Here is a 23836-nt window from a genome sequence, read left to right as displayed (position 1 = left end):
CCTTGATACAAGAACCCTGGGTTTACAAGGGCAAAATAAGAGGTCTATCGGGTATTAGTGGAGAGCTTATATATAGCCGGTCTGCCGATGTCCCGCGAACTTGCATAATAGTCAAACGAAACATCAAAACACTGCCGTTGATAAATCACTGTTCCAGGGATTTAACCACGGTAAAGATGAAGATCATAGATGGAGGAGGGGTGAAGCAGATAGTTTTAGGATCAGCATACCTCCCATATGATGATCCCGAACAACCACCATCAAGGGAATTGGAGCAGCTAGTGAGAGATTGCAGGAAAAATGGATTGCAATTGATCATTGGCTGTGATGCGAATGCGCACCATCTGACTTGGGGCAGTACAAACACCAATGCAAGAGGTGAGTCAGTACTACAGTTTATAATGCAACATAATTTAGACATATTAAACGTAGGAAACAAACCAACCTTCGTGACTTCACGACGGAAGGAGGTGATTGATATAACAGTTGCCACGACTAACGTGGCTAGAACTGTGAAAAACTGGCATGTGTCAGATGAGGTGTCCTTTTCAGACCATCGACACATTTGTTTTGAAATGACAGGCAATGAGCTTATCAAGGAAACTTATCGTAATCCTCGTAAAACAAACTGGGAAGCATATCAAGCAGACATAGAATATAGCTTAGGCAGGATTAACGGGAAGATAAGGCATACATTGGACCTAGACATGGCTGCCGAACAATTTCAAGAGATTGTCACGTCAGCGTTCGAAGACAACTGTCCGGAGATAGTCAGGAATTCCAACAGGAAAGTTCCCTGGTGGAATCATAATCTTGCAAATCAAAGGACAGAGGTTAGACGAAAATTTAATTTCGCCAAAAGGTCAGGCGAGTGGGGCGATTATCGCAAAGCTCTGACTGACTACAATAAGGAACTGAGAAGGGCAAAAAGAGAATCGTGGAGAAGGCATTGTGAAGAGATAGAAGGGACTTCAGAAATGGCAAGGCTCCATAAAGTTCTCTCAAAGGACCCTCAGATAAGTATTCCCTCGCTCCAAAAAGAGTCAGGTGAATACACTCAGAATGGTGAAGACACCCTGAAAGAGCTTTTCAGGGTGCACTTTCCTGAGTCTGAGACAAAACTGATACCACTAGACACATGGCAAACCGGACTGGATATCATGAATTATGGTTCTAGGGAAAACTGGCATGTGGCAAAAGAAGTTATAAACCAGGACAAAATCAAATGGGCAATAAACTCATTCGAGCCATATAAATCACCGAGTCCGGACGGGATTTATCCAATACTTCTACAGAAGGGAAACGACCTTCTTTTCAAAAAATTGTGTAAGATACTGCAGGCTAGTTTAGGGCTGGGGTACATACCAAAAGCATGGAGGCTGATAAGGGTGGCTTTTATACCCAAACCTGGCAAAATCGGACAGGAAAGGGCCAAGTCTCTGCGGCCATTAAGTCTGATGTCATTCGTACTGAAGACCTTAGAAAAACTGCTCGATAGGCATATCAGGGATGGTGTATTGGTTGAAAGTCCGATACATCGGGGACAATATGCATATCGAGCGGGAGTCTCCACAGAAACGGCACTGCACCATCTTGTACAGAGAGTGGAGTACGTTCTAGAAAACCAAGAGGTGATGTTGGGTGCATTTCTCGATATTGAGGGAGCATTTGACAACACCTCTTACGAAGCGATCACAAGGGCGATCCGTCTAAAAGGAATAGACGAAACAAGCTGTAGATGGATAGACTGCATGCTGAGAAGCCGTGTGATATATGCTACGTTGCTAGGGGATACAGTGTCAGCTCAGGTAGCCAGAGGCTGCCCACAGGGGGGAGTCTTATCTCCTCTATTGTGGAATCTGGTCATGGATGGCCTGATAGCTAGACTCGACAACGATAGGCATCACGTCCTGGGCTATGCGGATGACCTAGTCATCTTAGCCCACGGAAAATTTAATGGTACAGTCAGAGATCGAATGCAACAGGCTCTGACAGTAGTTACAGAATGGACTTCAAATGTAGGGCTTAACATCAGTCCTCTAAAGTCCAAAATCATGAAATTTACTAAAAGAAGGAATTCAGAGGAATTGGGTCCTCTAAGTCTAAATGGTATACATTTAAATCTGGTGAGTGAAGTAAAGTATCTCGGGATAATATTAGACTCAAGACTTACTTGGAATCAGCAGATAGAAAGAATAACGAAGAGAGCGGTATCTACGTTAATGGTAGCCAGACGTACTCATGGAAAAATGTGGGGTTTGAGACCAGACATGGTATATTGGACTTATAACATGGTGGTAAAACCCACAATTACATATGCATCAGTGGTATGGTGGCCAAAAGTGCAGCAAAAAAGTGCCATCATCAAATTAAGCAAGGTGCAAAGACTTGCTTGTCTCGGGATCACGGGGGCTATGAGGGGCACACCTACGGCAGCTATGGAGGCACTACTGGATCTCCCTCCTTTACATATAACAATAAGAGGTGAGGCGAGAATGGGCTATTATAGACTGCGAGAAAACCTGAGCAACGTACCAGTTAAATCAGGACATAGTAAAATAACGAATGAAATTAATGATGCCGAATGGATGATGATTTCTGACCATATGACATCAAGATATATGCCTGAAGTACCTTTTCAAGTGGACATTTGCCCACGAGACGAATGGGACAGAGGAAACTCTCGACCCAGACTGCAGGGTTGCACCTGGTATACGGACGGGTCTAAAACTGCAGACGGTTCGGGCGCAGGAATATTCTATAGTGGTGGAAATTTCAACATTTCTATTCCACTGGGAGAATGTACCTCCGTATTTCAGACAGAGATTTTTGCAATCTTGCAGTGTGCAAGAGAAAACAACCTGAGGGCATTCGAACTGCAGCGGGTTAACATATGCACAGATAGCCAAGCAGCCATTGGGGCTCTTATAAGCCCTAAGGTGAACTCTAGGCTGGTGTGGGAATGTCGACAAGAACTTGATAGACTGGCACAACATAACAGTGTTATACTGGTATGGGTTCCAGGTCATCGGGGCATATACGGCAATGAAAGAGCTGATGCACTTGCCAAGAGAGCATCAGCTACAAAATACCTGGGTCCAGAGCCGGCCGTGGGAGTGCCAAAAAGCACCGTCCGCGAACGAAAAAAAGCCTGGATCCGAAGCCAACACAACTCACACTGGGAGAGTGTACCCGGTCAAACACATGGCAAGATGTATATCGGACGGACATGTGCTAGTAGAGCTGAGTTACTGCTGAAAACAAGCAGGAATCAGCTCAGAGTCATAACAGGTTTCCTCACTGGACATGCGCCAGTTAAGGGTCACCTGCATACAATGGGGATGTTTCATGGAGACTTGAGCTGCAGACTCTGTAACAGAGAACCTGAAACAGTCAACCATATTTTGCATGACTGTGAGGCATTGGATCGGAGGCGGCAAACACTTTTCGGAGACATCGAAATGACTCCAAAATTATATGGCACCCACCCACTAGACCTGTACAAGCTGGTACAGGGTTCCAGAATTCTGGAATGGGTTTCATAAACAATGGAAGATGTACAATAAGCCAAGTGGCTGCAGTACAACCGGTTCACAACAGACGGCTTCCAGGAAAAAAAAAAAAAAAAAAAAAAAAAACGTCATATGCCTGTCGATGACGAAAACAGTGTATCCAAATCCAGGATATGTTTGGCATTATAGATTTTAATTTACTTGCGATGACTTGCAATATTTGCAAGTCATCGCTATATTTGCGCCATCGCTACAAATAGTATATAATTAATAGCAGACAATACATTTTCTTTAATCAATATTGTAGTCGCAAGTGCTTTCTAAAAACATCGTACACATACTGGCCAGTAGTGTTTACAGGAAATGCTTTGCAAAATAAGATTTCTTCTCTGATACTGTCATCTGATTCAAATAGTACAGACACTACAAACTGTGCACAGTAGGAAACATCTGTAGATTCGTCAATCTGTAAAGCAAAATGTTGGCCGTTCTTTAATTTTTTGACTACTTATTCTTGAAAATCGCCGATATCATTGGCTATATCGTTTATTCTACATGAAATAATATTGCCAGAAAGTGATATGTTTTTGAATGTGTTTGCCTCCTGCTTACTGACCATAATTGCAACCATATCAAGTGCTGCTGGCCAAATAAGATTTTCGGCAATTGCCGTCGCCGTCACCGACGCAGCTTTGCCCGCGTAAATAACCGATAAATGTACCAAAAGAGGAAAAAATCATTAGATAACGTATGTAGTATTTTAATTAAATTATTTCTTTGTCTTTTTAAAACACAAGGGGGTCGCCAGAATATTTCAACCTGTAAAGGGGTCGCGAAATCAAACAGATTGAAAAACACTGCTCAATTACATATACAGACAAAACATCAACAAAAATTGCCAAACACATAAAAAGAAAGGAATAACATCAGCTTTTAGAACTAACAACAATTTAAGCAAATATATTAAGAACAATAAGGGCCAAAAGAAAAAGCATATCGATGGCTAAAGTGAAAACCTCGTATCTCTTTTTTTTTTTTCGAAAATGACATTTTGGTGGATTTAGTTTGAAAACCTTGTATCTCACGATTTGCAACTGTTAGAAAAATCCAAATACACCAGACTATTTTCTACAGCCGAACAAAGAAACCACGTATATCAATTATTGCTCTCTTGATTTAGTGTGAATACCACGTATATTTATAACCAATAATTTGGTACTTATTTGGAGTGTTTGTTTAAGAAATTCGACTTGGAGAAATGTTTTTTTGTGAACAACAAAAGGTAGTCCGGCATATAGAAACAGTTTATAAACCTTAAATCAAAAGATTTGTACTGTATCAACCTAGTATTTGGAGGTGTGCAATAAGCTATGAAAAATGAAAACCTCATAAATAATCATAAACACAACCACATTTTAGATGAAAAACACGTATATCAAGATATACGAGGTTATCATAGTTACTTGGGCAAAGGCTCTATACAGTGATGAGCGCACTAATAACCGGCAAAATAACGCAAAAGATGGAAAACATATTAAGTTGTGAGATAAAAAGAGATGAACTTAGTGGAGGTGTTAAATTTAGCGATAGTAACTTATAGATTGACATTATATTGATTAGTTCCCACCTTTAGATTATATCCGACGAATTTGAGAAATGCCACTGTCACAGTGACAGTTTTAGTTGACATACTCCTCTGATACGTATAAAGGTGGGAAACAATCAATATAATGTCAATTTATATGTTACTATCGCTAAATTTAATAACTCTACTGGTTTTATTTCTTTTTATCTCAAAATTTAATATGTTTTCTATCTTTTGCGCTATTTTGCCGGTTATTAGCACGCTCATCACTGTATACTGCAAGGATATTTACGTGTTTTTCATAGTTAATATTTGTATTTTCAATTTAATAGCAACATTTAACCCTTTTAGCTCTGGGCCAAGATCAGATATTTGTCTCAATGTGCTCAAATTAAAACACGTAACAGTAGTTTTTGTTTTTATATTATATTATGCAGAAAATCAGTTTCTTGCCTCCCCTGCAAAATTGTAATTTAATGAGATACGAGGTTTTCACACTAGCCATCGATATGAAGAGTGGCGCCTTCACTACCAAAATTCAATTTTTTTAATTGTTTTAACTTCTATGTGATTAACACATAAGATTCAGCATAATTTTAACCCACCACCCCCTTCCCTTGCCCCCACCATCAAAAACTTCATTTTTCGTTTTTATTTTTTTATTTTTTGGTGGGATGTAATCAATTTTAAAATATCAAAAATATCACACGCGTAGTTGAGGCTTTTATAAAACATGCCTATTTTTTATAGACCCGTAGGTTAAATGTACATAACCACAAAAAAAATTTATTATTTTTTTGAAAAAAAGCGTATAACTTTTTTTTGGGGATATTGTTCTACGATTTTATCTTCAACTATTATCGCTATAAACGGGTCGAGGGAAATAAACCTTATAGTGCTAATAAGGTGATAAGTCTAGAGCTCTCTTGAGTCTACTTTCTGGTCTTCTGGCTTAAAAATCGTGATAATATCTGGTTATTCTTTTTGTTGTCATTTCAAAACTCACGCAACAGTATTACCTTAACAACAAGACTACATTAACTCGTATCACGTTGTATATGTTTGTATTTGTATATTCGTGGTAATTTGAAATAAATAAGTTTATCTCTTTCGTATTTTTCTAACATGAAAACAAATTATATTCAAGGTGGAAAAACAAAGTTAATTGTTCAGTTACAAGGTCAGAGAGAAAACTCCAAATGAGAAATTGATTCGTATGAAATAAGCTTTGGGAAATAGAAAATTTTGATGGTGATATTTAGAAAACTGATTTCATACAAAAATGTTTAAGAAAATCTGTTGAAGCTTCAACACAAGCAAATAGGTTAAAACTGATTTTACACAAAAATGTTTCAGAAAATGAATTGAAGCTGTAACAGAAGCAAGTAGGTTGTACAAATGTTAATTTTATTTTATTTTATTTATTTATCAACGGGCAATCACCCAATTAAAATACAGTATAAACATTAATCACAGGAGATTTTAAACCTATCCTACATTAAATTTAAAAATTTTAATCATACAAACTAGGAACATTAAATAACAAACATTAACAAAAAATGTACAAAACACAAGGACATCAAACTATCACACACAGTTTTTAAGCTGAGCTTTAAATTCTTTTGGAAAACTATAACAATCTAAACTTTGGGAATATTTATTAGCAAACCTTGGTGTTCTAGACATGAAGGAGTTGTGTCCGTAGTTTGTGCGATGGGGTCTAACGTAAAAGGGTTGACTTAGCCTCGTTTGTCTACTGGGAACATGGAGGCTAATTTTCTCCAGTAGTTGAGGACCAAAATTATTGGAGTGTAATATACTATAAAACATTGCGAGATCTTTATGCATGCGTCGGATTTGTAGAGAAGTTATGTTGAGAGACTTTTCCATATTTGAATAGTTAATTTCATCAACCCTCTGGTTTTGTTTAAATGCAACAAATCTTAAGAACTTGTGTTGAACTCTCTTAATAGCTTGAATATGGGTGTTATAGTGTGGAGACCAAACACATGAACAGTAATCTAGGTTGGGTCTCACAAGTGAACAATACAATATTTTTATAGATGGGATATTTAGAAAGTCTTTAGCATAACGTTTGACAAACCCTAAAAGTTGAAGTGATACAGAGATACAGAGTCTAAAGGACAATCCTTAATAGTGTAGATATGATTTGTAGGAGTTCCATTTCTACCAAAAACCATTAAGTGACACTTTTTAACATTAAGTTTCATTCCGTTGCTATCAGAACCGATCCAAATCAGATTGTAATTTTTGATAGTCACCATCATTCTCGATTTTCAAATATAATTTTAAATCGTCAGCAAACATTAGGAAAAAAGCAAAGCGAAAACAGGAGGCAATATCATTAACATGGATATTGAATAGATGGGGTCCCAGATGTGACCCTTGTGGTACTCCTGAAGGTACCTTAATTTCAAACGATTGAAAACCCTGAACACGTACTATTTGTATTCTTTCAGATAGGTAGGATAACAACCATTCTAAAAGTTCACCCTGGATACCCAGACTTCCCAACTTATTGATTAAAATCTTGTGATTTACCCGGTCAAACGCCTTTGTAAAGTCTGTGTATACAGCATGAACCTGGAAGCCACTTTCAAGAGATTCCACAGGGAAGTCGGTAAATGTCAACAAATTAAGTTCATTGTAATAAAGCTAGTTTTCCAGTAGGCTGGGAACATCCCTGTCTTTAATGTCAGGTAAAAAATGTGAAAAAGAGGTCTAGAAAGTAAAAAGCTTAAGTGTTTAAGAAAAGAAGGTGGAAGACCATCTGGACCTGGCCCCTTGTTGCTATCCAAAATGGAAACTTGTTCATATATAGACGAAATAGAAATGCCAATTTGAGATATAGAAAATTGTGGTAAGTTGATGTCACCAGAAACTAAAATATTATCCTGCAAAACACAGTCTCTATCACTATAAGTTTTTGAATATATAGTTAATGTGTTAGAGGTATGAGGATGTGATGATATCTTCTTCTCTTTTTCCTCTATTTCCATGACCGGTATTGACAGTTGGATATCATGTTTGCTATCATATTCGCTATCGTGACTTTATTGACAGCAGCTTTAACACTAGAAAGCCAGAGGGGCCAATTTGGGCCCTGTTGCGATTTAAAGTTATTGTAGTTTTTTTATTTGAGGCAATAATATTTTCATATTTTATGACTTTTAATCTTTTGATACAAAGCCTTATTTAAAACAAAAAAATATTGTTTACTAAATTTATTTAATGGTTTTTTTAACAAATCTACCATAGAAGTCTAAAGGGACCAAATTGGCCCCGTGTAAGTTATTATCGTTTTCTGGTATATTTGACGATCCTTTCTTTCAAATTCCTGTCGAATGGGTAAAATTATATTTATGTATGTTTATTGTAAATGGTTACCCTTATACTGGTACTGATCATCTACGTAATAAAGATACAATTGTTGGCGAACACAAGTGAACACAAAGATGCAATTGTTGGTGTAGAGGACCAAATGACGCGTCTTTATACTACAAAAGCAACTTCAAGACGATGGCCTATGTACGTGTTTTATCATACTCTTGACTTGGAAACAATAAATGCATGGATTATTTATAAAGAAATACCTGGAAGTAGACTCAGTTTCCGTAAGTTTATTATTCGGCTGTGTGAAGAATTATGGGCCCCATACCTTATCTCCCGAAATCTGGAACTACGTCTAGCAACACCAGGTCTACCAACAACTATCACTGTTACTATCCAACAACGAAAAAAATATCAGTTGAAAATATTTTGTAAAGGAAATCATACTTCAAATCATTGCCACGGTTGTAACAAGGCAATGTGTGGCAAATATCAAAAACTGCAAATTGTATGGTGTTCCGAATATTTTTGATGGGCAGCGAATGTGTTAAACAATAAAAGTAAAAATAAAATTAGATCCTACCTTCTAGAGTTGATTTAATTTCTTTAAACTGAGTTTTAATTTCACAATAAAACACTGAAAACTTTTGTTTTCTATACTTCCACAAAATTTATTATTTACAACTATGTGACTACAGCTGTTTCGGCAGAGTGCCTTTCTCAAGTGATATAATTTACAATGTGTTTGCCTTTTTAAGTCTCTAACTGAAGAGGTTGAGGAGTGGGGAGCTGTTTGTCTCGAGTTGGTCATTCAGAATTATATCTGTATCTTTCAGTTTATTAATTTCCATAGATTCTAAAAAAGATAGCTTAAGGCCTTTATTTTGGATATGCAGAATTTGAAACTCTTCATTGAAAGAATGATTGTGATCTAGAAGGTGAAGTGCGTATGTAGAAGTGTCTGTTTTTCTATTGTTGAAAGCCCTTTTGTGTTCTGCTATCCGTTTGTCAAAAGTTCTGCCAGTTTGACCGATGTACGTTTTCGGACAGTCACCACAAGTTAGTTTGTACACACCACTCTGTAGTTGCTTTCTCTTTCGGCTTTTATTGTTCTTAATATATTTGCTTAAGTTGTTGTTAGTTCTGAAAGCTGGTATTATTCCTTTCTTTTTTATGTGTCTGGCAGAGCCCATATGTTTTATTTTTATTGGAACACCCTATATATTTTTATATTTTTAAAAGCTGCTTAACAACCAATTTTAACGAAATATAATTAACAATAATACAGGGTGAAATTTTGAAATTAGAAAGTATGGAAACTACTTATGGAATACAATTGTTTGTGTACTTATTTTAGAAAATTATTAAAAAATGCTGTGACCCGTTAACTTTTAAAATCAAATGGGCGCTTTATAAACATAGATTTAAATATACAGGGTGCGTCACGAAAGTCTAGCATAGTCCATGATCTTTAGTTTTAATGAATCACCCAGTATATTTTTGTGTTATTAGAAGCTAATGTTATACCTAATTATATTTATGATTTTTTTGAGGAATGTAATGGTACTATGCAGAAAAGAACTTTCCGGCACAGAAACGTCACTTTTCTGCACACTACTGTCAGTTATTATGTGAGAAAATATTAAGTTTGTTAACATAAAATTGTGCAGAAAAATGCATTTGGAACAGTGGTTGTAGAAAAATCTACTTATTTGAAACTACTAATATCTAGATATCTACTAATTAACTCAAAAATCCTTCAAATTTTTTGCCTATAAAAATTATTTAGTCGGGCATCAACGTTGAACGCACCACGGGTATTATGGATAATAGCTTTGATACCTTAATAACTACAAGACTGTCAAATACATTTCTATTGTTTTAGTTGTAATAAATCTTTAGTTGTTAAAAGAGCGTAGGCGCAAAATTTCGGACCAATAATCTTTAAACGTATTCATTTTTTCGAATCCTGAGAAAACTAATCAATATTTTTGAAAAACTTGAATGCAGAATGAAATATTACATTATTACCGAGGGCTGAAAGTCCCTTAGAATAAACGAAATGTTTCTTTTAAATGAGATATTTGAAATTAAAAATCACACTCGATATTCTCTTTTCCTTTTACCCCTGTAACATATTAGAATAAAAATTATAGAAGTCTTCAGGGACTTTCGGCCCTCGGTAATAATGTAATCTTTCATTCTGCGTTTAAATCTTTAAATAATAATTATTAACTTTCTCAGGACTCGAAAAAAATAATGCATTTTAAAAGTATTGACCAGAAATTTTGCGCCTATGCTATTAATGTAGCTGTACTTTATTTTGTATTGATTTATTTATTATTTATTTTTCCAGTACCTAGTTTTAGGTAGTTATTACGTTTTAATAAGATAATATTTAAAAGTGTTTTTTTACTTAAATAATTATAATAAATTAATATAACGATCCAAATAATGAAATATTTAGATTTATTTATTTATTTAGAATTTAACACTTACGATAATACAAAATACGAATAATATAATAATAATAAGTAAATAGTATTTACATACATGAATTAGGTAATAATCAGCTAGGATACGAGATTTTCATCTATAAACGAAAATTTTTAAACTTTGAAATACATAATCCAGTAGATTAAAGGGCCGGTTGCGGTTGTTCGAACGCTAATCAGAAATGGAATCAACTGATCATTATCAAATATTTAATTACTGTCAATGTCAACTTTGATTGGGTTGCTGAAAACATAATTGATTACAATTATGAGATTAGATTAATTAATCAATTGTTAATAATTGTTACGTTAATTGATAATTGATAATTAATAATTAATTAATCAATCAATTATGTTAATTATCATAATGATAATTGATTACAATCAACTGATTGGCGTACGAACAACGGATTTTGTTATTTGATGGTTGTTAAGGGGACTAAAATAATAACATTGGCAACATTGATTTTAATAACAGAATAATTTTTGACCTAGCGTACCTTTTCGTGACAAATCGGATATTTTTCGAGCGATTATCGGATAATCTAGAGAAATGCGATTGGCAACACTGTTCTTAACTGGTTCGTTTGAGCGAGTCTACCACTGGTAATACTATATATTATTTATCTATGGTCTACCACTTCCTGAAAAATTTCCAGAGTGCAGGTCAGACGCGTTTGCAATCATCTTCCAAAAAGGGCGATGTACTGTGAACTATTGATTTTTAAGAGGAAACAGTAGCGATCAACAGGTAGCAAAAACGCGTTCCAAGATTGCGGCTGTAATTTTGAATATTTTTTCGAGATATTTGGCACACGTATTCGTAATATAATAAAGAATGGCGGTACAGAGCCCAATTTGAAAAATATATTAATATGTGGAAATTACTCTGTAATTAAATACAATATTAAAAAAACGAGCCTGTACCGCCATTACGAAGAACAAAAAAATAAACTTTCTTCAAATAAACTTTTTTATCCGATGCCTAGATATTGTGTCATTTTGGAATTACTAATGAAATAAAAAATTTTAGTAGTTCCAAAATGACACAAAATCTAGGCATCGGATAAAAAACTTTATTTGAAGAAAGTGTATTTTTTTGTTCTTCTTAATGGCGGCGCAGGCTCGTTTTTTTAATATTGTATTTAATTACAGAGTAATTTCCACATATTAATATATTTTTCAAATTGGGCTCTGTACCGCCATTTTTTATTATATTACGAATACGTGTGCCAAATATCTCGAAAAAATATTCAAAATTACAGCCGCAATCTTGGAACACGTTTTCGCTACCTGTTGATCGCTACTGTTTCACCTTAATTCTCTCCTCTAATATCGTGTATATTCTGCTATGTTTACTCGTAGAAAGATCTTCAAAACGTGCCTCATCAGAGTTATTGTCCCATAATCACTGCATGTCTTTGCACAATACTTCTTCTTTTTCTTCTTATTTTAAGACATTGTCGTAACTTTTCATTTCAAGTAGTGTTTTCTTCTATAGTGGGCTGAGAATTTTTGAACGTTCGCGTTTGAATAGATCATCACACTCATTTCTAACGGAAAATTTCAAATTGTCACCTTATCTGTTTATTTAAAATGTTCATCGTAAAAAAACAATTTCTGTCGATAAGTCACAAAACAAACACCAGGCAATTTTGTTGTTTTGTTATATCCTGATTAATATCCGCAGGTCTCTAAACTTTAGAAAAAATAAGTCAATTTTAAAAAATATCATAAAGAATTTTACGAGTCAATAAATTAGGTTGGACATTGTTTTCTAACGTGTCCAGGCCACAAGGTCCAATTTTATAGCAATAGTACAGTGACCGAAAGAAAAATAGGAGGGTGTTAACTCCATGTCAGTGTTAACAGACTATGGAACTAAGTGAAATGAAACATGAATAAATGGTAAAAGTTGTACATAGACAGAAAATATTTCTTCTTCTTCCTTTATACAGGGTGTTAGTTAAATAAGTATGAAAAACTTTAAGGGGTAATTCTACATGAAAAAATAATGGCAGTTTGCTTTATAAACGTATGTCCGCAAATGCTTCGTTTATGAGATACAGGGTGTTGAAATTTTTATTTCAAACTGCCAATTTTTTTATTGCTCTAAGACCGGTTGAGATATGAAAATTACATTTGTTGGGTTTTACGAGGTAGTTATTGTGCATTTTTTGACAAACAAATAACAACTTTGTATTCATCATTGGCGCGCCTACGGGTAATGGTCTGAATTTTTTAAAGAAAAAAATGGTACGCCACTGATATATTTCAAATTAAAAATTATTTTTGTATTCCACGTTTAATTTATGAAAAAGAACCTTTCTTGTATTTTTTTCATATAGTGCACCGTTTTTATGCGAAAAAATAAAACATCTTAGCGCCTATTTTTCATTTCTTAATACATTATCAAGAACTCTCCAATATAATAATACCAAAGTAGAACAATAACAGAAAATATTACTAAAAAGATTTTAACTAGGTGCAAAACTACAATAAATGTTCAAAATTACCTGCTTTAAAGGTGACAGAATAATTTTATATTCACCATTGGCGCCCGTACAGGTAATGGTCTGATTTTTTTAAAGAAAAAAATAGTACGCCACTGAGATATGTCAAATTAAAAATCATTTTTGGATTCCTCGTTCAATTTAAGACAAAAAATCGTTCTTGTCTTTTTTTCATATGAAGCGCCGTTTTTATGCAGAAAATAAAACATCTTAACGTTTACAAATTATTTGAAATACGATTCTACGCATATGAAATCTACCTCGAATAATTTGTAACAGTTAAGATGTTTTATTTTTTTTTTTGTATAAAAACGGCGCCGAATATGAAAACAAGACAAAAATTATTTTTTGTCGTAAATTGAACGACGACTTCAAAAATTATTTTGAATTTGACGTATCTCAGTGGCGTGTTTTTTTTTCTTTATGAAATTCAGACCATTACCTGTACGGGCGCCAATGGTGAATATAAAATTATTCTGTCACCTTTAAAGGAGGTAATTTTGAACATTTGTTCTAGCTTTGCACCTAGTTAAAATCTTTTTAGTAATATTTTCTGTTATTGTTCTACTTTGGTATTATTATATTGGAGAGTTCTTGATAATGTATTAAGAAATGAAAAATACGCGCGAAGATGTTTATTTTTTCGCATAAAAACGGTGCACGATATGAAAAAAATACTTGTATCAATTGGTGATTTGTATTCTGTGTATTTCAGCAAATTTTGTGTTTTGGCTATGCCGGGTCTTACTTCTAATGCGCACGTCATTATTGGTCGTAGACTGCCCTTATAGACTCTGAATTTCATCTCACAATGAATATATCGGTTACGCCATATAGTGTTATTAAGACGTCCTGCAAATCTATTTGCTCTTTGTACTTGATCTCTTACTTCTTTTTCAACGTCTTCATAGCTGAACAGTGTAATCCCTAAGTATGTACTTTATTTCCATTACTTGTTCAATGCTAACTCCATCGATTTCTAGTGTACATCTTATTGGGTCTTTACTGATTACTATTGTTCTAGTTTTTTTAGGTGAAATCCGCGTGTTCACTTTTTCTGCTCTTGTGTTAAATCTGTGAACTATTAGTCTTTGGAGATCATCTTCATTTTGGCTATCAATATTGCATTGTCTGGGTAACAGAGAAGTTTAGTATAATTTTAATTATTAGGTGAGATTTTTTAATACATTTTCATTTTGTATTTTTTCCGTGTTTTCCTGGCTTTTATTTTTTCTTATAATTTGTTTGGTATTGTTCCATGCTGTCTGTTGTATATTTATGATTAGTTTCTCTGCTTCTTCATCAGGTTGATCCTTAATTTTGATTAGTACATTTAGGTCAATTATGTCACTTAATTCCTATCTAAATCTAGCCCAGTCCGTTCAGGTTAGGGTAAGGTTATTTTCTCCTCACTGACTGTTATGGTATTCAAGAGTGATCAGAACTGGAACCATCAGCTTCTTCTATTTTCATAAAAAAATTTAGAGGACTGGTGGTCAAAGTTTGGTTTGTAGTTATAATGACGAAAGTTTTCCACTCGGAGATTGGAAATCATCAAGGCTATCTTGACCTTGCTTACAGCTGACCTAAAGAGTTCATTAGTGGTGCAGCCAAACCACTCTCTCAAATTCCGCAACCATGACATTCTTCTATTCTTATATTCTTATATTTTGAAGTAATGCGTATTTATGTCCTCTCATCAGGTGACTCAAATATTCGAGTTTTCTTCGTTTTATCGTTTTCATAACAAAATTTCTGGGTTTTTTTCCTATCCTTCGTATTACTTCAAGGTTTGTGACTCTTTCAACCCAACGTATTTTCAGCATTCGACGGTACCACCACAAGTGGAGACTTTCAATAGTTTTTATGTTGTTTAGTTTGAGAGTCTAGGCCTCTACACCGTATAATAGCGTATTAAATACGTAGCCTCTCAGCATTCTTATTCGTAGAGGGATGCTTATATCTCTGTTGCAGAAGAATTTTTTTATCTTTATGAAGGTGGCTCTGGCAATTTCGATGCGTCTTTTTATTTCATTGTTTTGGTCTCCCAAGTAATTGTAACTTGATAGTTTTTCAATTTGAATGATGTTTATACTAATATGTGCTGGTTATGTCATGTTTTTACTGAAGACCAACCGCTTGGTTTTTTTGATATTAATGTTTATGCCATAATTGTTGCAAGCAATATTTATGTTTGTAAGTAACCGTTGTAATTCTTCTACTAACTGTTCTTGCAACTAGTACAGTATCGTTCGCGTATTGAATATTATTTACAACCTCTCCATTGAAAACGATTCCTTCGTTTGCTTACAAAAGGGCTACCTGGCGGATGCTTTCACTATATACATTAAATAGAAGTGGTGACAAAGTGCATCCCTGCCGTACTCCTCTACGTATTTCTATTGCTTGTGATATGTCTCATTTTCTATTTTGATGTTAGCTTTCTGATTCCAATATAGATTGAGAATTATTCGCAGATCTTTATTATCTATGTCCTTTCTTTCAAGAATGTCTCTTAGCTTATCGTGGCGTACTCTGTCAAACGCTTTTTCAAAATCGATAAAACATGAATGTACTGCTTGATTAAGATAATATAGCTAGATGTAATAGTTAGGTTAATCACATGTAATATAGTTATACAGTTAAAGCTTCGAATGAATATGCATGTGAAAAAATGTCGGAGACCTATATGCAGATTTCACTATTTTTTTATGATAATAAGATACAAAACTTTTAGATTAAAAGCCGAATATATTACGGATTAGTACACATATGGCTATGTAATAGCCCCCTAATAACCTTAATCCATTTTATGACCATACCGTGAATGTATAAATAACGAAAAGTAATTTAAAAGTCAAAACACCGAAAAATATGCAGTGTGCACTGATTATTATGTTTTTATCTTTATTAATATTTAAAAGGTATTTTTAGAATTGCTATCTAAACTATCATAAATGAAATCACAGGTGATTCATAGGTAAGGTTGGGTTTCGAATTTTTTATCAAAATTGCATGATATTTAATTATATAGATATTTTCACGTATGGAATAGCTTGTTAAATTATTTAAAAGACGTTAAAAAGTGGAAAAATACGTGTTTAATTCCTCTAATTATCAGAGATTTTATATTTTTTAATATACAGGGTGTTTGGTAAATAATGGGCCATAGCTTAACCTTAGATTCCTGAGCTTAAAATAGGTCGATTTAAGCTAACTTACCTTAGTACGAAAGTTGATAATAACCGAAATACAGGATGTCAAAGTTAAACTTTTATTTTATTTATTCTTGAATATTTCCTGACAGGCATGAGATATCAACACGAAATTTGGTAGGCGGGGGTTTTTTGGGACGAGAAATCTAAATTCGTCACCAAAAATGATGTATTACCCAGAGGGTGCCACATACGGATGCCTTTCAGCGCTCTTTTAATACGTTCAATTTTTTTATCCCCCACTCTACATACTGTTTGAATAAAAAATTGTATTCTCTTAATATTTTTACATGACAAAGATATACTACATTCATCTAGCTAAACTTAACCGTTTTCGAAATAAACGCAATTTAAATCTGCGATGCAACATAATTGGTTGCATAATATCATTGTAGTTACACCCGAAAAATACACTTAAAGCCATAATAATTTCCAAAAATGTATCGCAAATTTCTTCTAATTGAATTTACGATGCAGTAACATAAATATGAGAACTTTCACAATTATTATGGTTTTACGTTTATTTTTCTGGTGCAACTACAATGATATTATGCAAAAAATTATGTTGCATCGCAGATTTAAAATGCGTTTATTTAGAAAATGATTAAGTTTAGCGAGATGAATGTAGTATATCTCTTTGAAGTATAAATATTAAGAGAATAAAAACTTTGATTCGAAAATTATGTAGAGTGGGGGATAAAAAAAATTTAACGTATTAAATGAGCGCTGAAAGACGTATGTGGCGCCCTCTGGGTAATACATCATTTTTGCTGGCTAATTTAGATTTCTCGTCCCAAAAAACCTCCGCTTACCAAATTTCGTGTTAGCTCATGCCAGTCAGGAAATATTCAAGAATAAATAAAATAAAAGTTTAACATTCATTTCAGTTATTATCAACTTTCGTACTAAGGTAAGTTGGCTTCAATCAAACTATTTTAAGCTCAGGAATTTGAGGTTAAGCTATGGCCCATTCTTTACCAAACACCCTGTATAACGGGGATATTGTCAAACCATTTTTGACCTTTTTTGCTTAAGATGGCCCAAAACCTAAAATAATATACTTACGCGATGTATAGCACTCGCCCCGCTGCACATAGGAGTATTAGGGTAACAAAATCGGACAAAACTATAATAACGTAAATTTAATTTATTCTACCTGCCATTTCGTACATTTAGACTAATTGCTGGGTTTGGGTCAGGTAAATACTTTATATATAATGACCTGTTTAATATGCTTTTAATTTTGAACTTATTTAATTGTTTATGCAAATAATCGGATTAAGTGTTGATAGCATAATGCATTCTAGGGATTAAGTGTTACTAAGAACGAGTTACTGAAATAAGTCTAATAAGACTGTAACACAACAAATAGTCATAATTAAAGTGTATTTAGACTTTGCATACATTATAATATATTTTAAATATTTGTTTAGCTAATATTAATCGTCTTCTTCTTCGCTTTTATTTTCTTCCTGATCTGTATTATCGTCGCTATCCTCTTCATGAGATGTAGTTGGAGTAAACAAAATGGCGGAAGTAGGCGGATGATTTAACAACGTTGTTTGTTAGCCAACAAGTTTATTAGTACTACTATGCATAAATTGTAGCCCGACAAGACCCGACACATTAACAAAAACACTGCTGTTTGATAAATTTAAGTAAAAATATATACCAAAATAATTACTTTTATTATATGACTATTAAATATGAAAAATAATTAATTATTCATTCAATTGTAATTTTAAAATAGAGTACATATCTTCTTCTGTCATATTCACAAAGTTTTTCCACTAAACTTCTCTACAGAAAAACACAGTATTAAATTTAAAATTCACAGAAACTAAAAACGCCGAGATCAAAAGTAATCGATTTCGCCAAGAACTAAGTTCCAACTGACCCAGCTGAGAGGTGCACACCAGGAGGTTGATTTATACCTACCATTAGATGGGTCGGTTACTTAGGTAGTGGAAAATGAGGTTTAGCCAGGGTTTTATTTAAGTTGCCGATTTCGACTTTTGTCCGGTTTTATTAAATAAATACCCCTATGTGCGCTGTCCAACTGTTTTATAAATAACTATTTCCGGAGCAAAAAAGATGATATTTTGAATTTATTTAAAAAAAATTGTTTAAACAATTTCTGCCCAAAACTTAAGCCCGACGCACTTCTGATTTGTTTAAAGGGGACATTTTTTAACAGGAATCCGCGAAGAAACCGAATCAGAAATGTTTTCATACGCGGCCTCAGAACATGGACTACTGGGATAATTTTGAATAAAAATGTTAGCACTTTTGGTGTAGAATATTTGGTGGTCTTTCAGAAACAACGCTTAAAGCGACCGGCGATTTTTTAATGACAAACGTTGCACGATTTTTGCCATTTTTTACGATTCTCATGAGATCAATAAAATTTATCACTATCATTGATTGGCCGCTGTTGAATCTTCATGATTACTATATTTTACTTTACCTATTAATAACTATATCTCTTTTTCCAGATATCTTTGGACCGGTGTATACACTCCAGTGACATCGCCATGCGACTTCAAGCCTTCAGCGGAACTGAACTCGAAAATAATCAAAGTCTAGCGGAATACCACGGTTTCTTCTACCTCACTAAGTTAGCGGCTATCAATTCTTTGGCCTCGAGGCATCCGGGATCTATGGAATACGGCTTTAAACTAAGGAGGAAAAAGTTCTCGATAGACGTTCTCCATTTACCTCCTGGTAAGTAAACTAATTGCTTGTATGTCTGATATTGTTTATATTAGGGTTTGTAAAGGGCTGTCATTTTACAATCGATAGTGCTGAGTTGTCGAAATTTCCATTGTAAGGAACGTAATTATTAAGGCCAGAAGATAAAGAACGACAAAACCGAACGAAACAGTACAAAATCAATTACGAGAAAAATAAAAATTAATAAGCAATGGTACTGTTGGATAATTATGATTATTATTGTTTCTTCTCTTCTTCTTTTTGTATAGACATGACTGTCTGTTTTTTCAATGTGCCTCTAGTAAGTTGTCGTTCCATCGTTTTCGTGCTCTTCCCACTGATCGTCTTCTGGGGAACCGTCTCTCGCTGTCCTGTCTGTCCTATTTGTTGTCATTCGGCTTATGTGGTCATTCCATTCTATTCTTCTGTTTCCTACCCAGTTATTAATGTTATACACCTAGCATCTCCGTCGTATATCTGACTTCTAGCTCTGTCCCATAGAGACTTACCATCGAGTTTTCGAAGGGTTTTCATCTCCGCTGTTTCGAGCAATCTTTTTGTCCTCTCTGTATTGGGTCGTGTTTCTGCCGCGTATGTCATTATTGGTCTGATGACTGTTGTGTAAATTCTGCCTTTCATTTCTTTTCCGATATTTTTATTTCTCCATATTGTGTCATTCAGGCAACCTGCGGGTCTGTTTGCTCTATTCACTTGATCTTTCACTTCTGTTTCGAGCTATCCGTAGCTAGATAGTGTGATGCCTAGGTATTTAAACTCCATCACTTGTTCTATTATCTGAACTTCCAGCTCCAATTTCCATCTTACTGGATCTGCTGTTATAACCATGCATTTTGTCTTTTGTGAGGAAATTAACATGTTAAATTTTCTGGCAATTATGTTGAATTGGTGCAGCATACGTTTTAAATCATCTTCACTTTGAGAGATTAGTATTGGATCGTCCGCATAGCACATTATTTTAAGTTGTTTTTCTCCCATTTGGTATCCTTTTTTCTTTTTCTTACTTTTTTTATTATTTCGTCCATGATCAGGTTGAACAATAAAGGACTCAAGGAATCCCCCTGTCGTATCCCATTGCCGGCTTCAATTGGGTCAGTTAATTCATCGTCCACTTTTATTTTTATTGTGTTGTTCTGGTAGATGTTTTCGATCGTTTTAATTATTCCTAGAAGTACCTCTCTCGAGTATAATAAATGGATAATGTCCTTTAATGTGATCCTGTCAAATGCTTTCTTAAGGTCCACGAAACATAAATATGCCGGTTTGTTGTATTCCAACGATTTCTCTTGAACTTGCCTCATTATAAATATATCGTCAGTGCATGACCTTTCCGACATAAAACCTTGTTGTTCTTCTGCTAATGTTATAATTTCATTCAGTTTGTTATCACTTTGGTTGTTAATTTTAATGTTGTGTTTAAAGTTAATTCCTCTGTAATTCTCCGGGTCCGATTTGTCTCCTTTTTTGAAGAGAGGTATTAGGATGCTTGATCTCCATTCTTGCGGTATTCTGTTTTGTTCTATTATTTTTGGTATTAGTTTTAATAGTTGTTTAGTTAGATCTTGTCCTCCGTACTTTAGGAGTTCGTTCGATATTCTGTCCTCCCCTCGAGATTTTTTATTTTTTAATTTTCTTAATGCTTCCTTTACCTCTCCCTCCTTGGTGTTTATTTCTTCGTTTGTTGTAACTTCAGGTGTTGGTGGTTCATTATCGTCGCCTTTAGCAAATAGAGATCGGAAGTAGACTGCCCATGTTTCCTTCTGAATGTGATTCGCTTTTTTTTTAATTCGTTCATCTCCTTTCTTTGCCCTCTGATAATTCTCCATACTTCTTTTTGTGTTCCGTAGAGTCGTGTTCCATCTGTTTTGAGAAACTCTGCCAGTGCTCCCTTTTTATTTGCCTCACTAAAGTATTGGTTTCGTTTCTGACTCGTTTGTAGTGGTTGTATGCCTGTTGTGTTTGTTTCGTTCTGTATTGTAAAAAGCCTTTCTTCTTTTTTTCACATTTTATTTTAACTTACTCTCTAAACCAGGGGGTTTTCTTCTTTAATATGTGAGTATTTGTTACTTTTCTCTCTCCAAGTGATTCTGTTGCATCGTTGATTATGTTATCTTTGAGTTTTTGTCAGCTTTCATCGATGTTATTGTTTTCTAATATTCCATTCTCAGCAATCTTCTCTGATATTCTTTTCCTGTATAAGTATTACGTGGATTTCGTATGTAGTCCTTGGACTTTGATTTTTGTTGGTGTTGGTGCTGCCCTCTTAGGTGTGAAATATTTCATAATGATTCCTATTTTACATAATACTAAGCTATGGTCGCTACCTAGATCTGCTGAGTTACGTCGATTATTTTTGATGGATGTATATTTCTGTTGGTTCATTACTATTATTTGAATAATATAATTCAAATAAATCAGAGCAGTTTCAGAACAACTAGCTATGGCAGATTTAAACTGCTCGATTCGATATTAGTCAATAAATCCGACTCCGAAGGACCATAATGATGAGTCACATTGACAGCCGGATTGCGACAGTTGAATGGACAAAGACATTTTAAATGAGTGAGAAAATAAGAATATTGTTTTTTTTTCATAATAATGAATTTAATGTTAATATTCGTACTTATTATATTTCACTGATTTCACACAAAGAAATTATATTTTCAGAAATAGAAATATGCTTTATTGTCATGAAAAATTTAACAGTTTTATAGACAAAGCTTAAAAGAATCATAAATAAAATATAATGAAGTGAAACGAAAAACAGTAACAATCTATTGCAAAATTTACAAAAAATGCAAATTGCATAATCTACCTTAAAAAATTTAATTAAGTTAAGCTGCTGCATATGACACTCCAATATAGATTAAGATTCTACTTATAAATAAGTATACTGTGCTTTATTAGTTATTGGTTTAGAAATTCTGCTATTGAATAATATGGTCTTTCAGATAAATAGGTTTTTGTCATTTTACGGAACTTCGGGAAAGATGTTGCAGATTTAAGTTGTAGAGGGAGAGGTTGTATAGTTTTTTTGTAGAATATAATATAGATTTCTTTACTAACTCACTGGACGGGATCGGTAAATAGATGTCAAGGTAGAATTTCTGGAGGAATAGTCATGTCTAGGTCTTGCTGGACCTGCTGGACATGTAGATGTTTACGAATTAAGCAAACAGTTTCTAAAATATATAAAGAAGGTAGTGTTAGAATCCTGCGATCTTTGAAGTAGCTTCTGCAATGTGTTGTTCTTCTGAGGCCAAACAGATATCTTATTGCTCTTAATTTTATTTAATTTAATTTAATTTATTTCATTTTCATAATTTCACAACTTCTTTCGTTCTGAAGACATGAAACAACAATAAAGTAACTGGTAGTTTCATTGAAAATCAAAAGAAAATAAAGAAGAAACGATTTAACCCTAGAACCACAAGGTGAAATTAGTGGAACGATTTTCACAAGGTGGGGTCACCGGTGACCCGAAAATATTTTTCAAAATAAACAACATTTCAATCTTTTTCAAACTTATTTAACAAAAAATTTGTTAAATTATTCGATTTCTAATCAGAAATTGTATTGTTACAAAACAATAAGAAAAACTAATATACAGAGTGAGTCAAAAAAATAGAAAAAGACTTATATTTGACATTATACATTTTAGGATGACAAATGTAATTAAAAACCAAGTAAGGAGTTGAATAGTTTATTTCTGTATTATTTGCAATCTTTACAAATGCTAAGTTGATGTTCTGCACACATAGTTTTTGCACAGTAAACACAAATATGGAGGTCTTTTCTATCCTCAGGTGCTGCAAATGCTGCTGCATCAGCAGTTACGAGTCATGTGAACTAGAGATGTTGAAAAAGTATCTATTTGTTACAAAGTACTCGTTACTTACGAATACCGTAAGTAACGATTACTATACAGAGAGGCAAATCGTTACTTTCTTCTTCTACGGCACTACAGCCCAAATTGAGCCTTGGCCTCCTTTATTTTTTGCCTCCACCCTTGTTTGTCTGTGCGTCGCTGTTAACTGTGTCTTCCCAGCGTTTTCTTCGCTTTCCAACCGGTCTCTTTCTACCTGCATTCTAGCATACTGAAGGTAGATGGGCGGACAACATACAGGTTCATCAGAATCTCTGACATGTCAAAAAATTTGTGCGGTGGGGTCACCGGCGACTCCACCTTGTGGTTCAAGTTTTAATTTTATAATTATTGAAGGTTTTTATTAACATTTTTGTTTTTTATTTCAGATATTCAAGATAACGACTCCAAAAGGCATAATATTCCACAGTTAGGGTGTGCCACTGGCGGAGGCATGAAAAATTTAGATTTTTAAATTAAATCCGTACCTTGAATCAAGTTGATGTAATTTATTTATTGAAAAGTATTATATTTTGAAAGATTTGACAAATACAAGTGTTTTTATATATA

The 23836-nt window shown here is 34.1% G+C and overlaps 1 protein-coding gene across 1 annotated transcript in view; it reads left to right on the top strand.

Annotated features, from left to right (window-relative positions):
- LOC114331776 (elongator complex protein 4) overlaps positions 1–23836 on the top strand; it is a 79089-nt gene extending 55253 nt beyond the window's left edge. Inside the window, exons 6-7 of the mRNA XM_028281428.2 lie at positions 19167–19395; positions 23656–23836. Coding sequence (XP_028137229.1) covers positions 19167–19395; positions 23656–23741 — 315 coding nt within the window. The 3' untranslated portion in view covers positions 23742–23836. The remainder of the gene's footprint in view (positions 1–19166; positions 19396–23655) is intronic.

The sequence above is a fragment of the Diabrotica virgifera genome, chromosome 8 (genome assembly GCF_917563875.1).
Source record: "Diabrotica virgifera virgifera chromosome 8, PGI_DIABVI_V3a".
NCBI classification, from domain to species: Eukaryota; Metazoa; Arthropoda; class Insecta; order Coleoptera; family Chrysomelidae; genus Diabrotica; species Diabrotica virgifera.
Note: the sequence above shows the minus strand (reverse complement) of the source record. Positions and strands in the feature narration are given on the sequence as shown.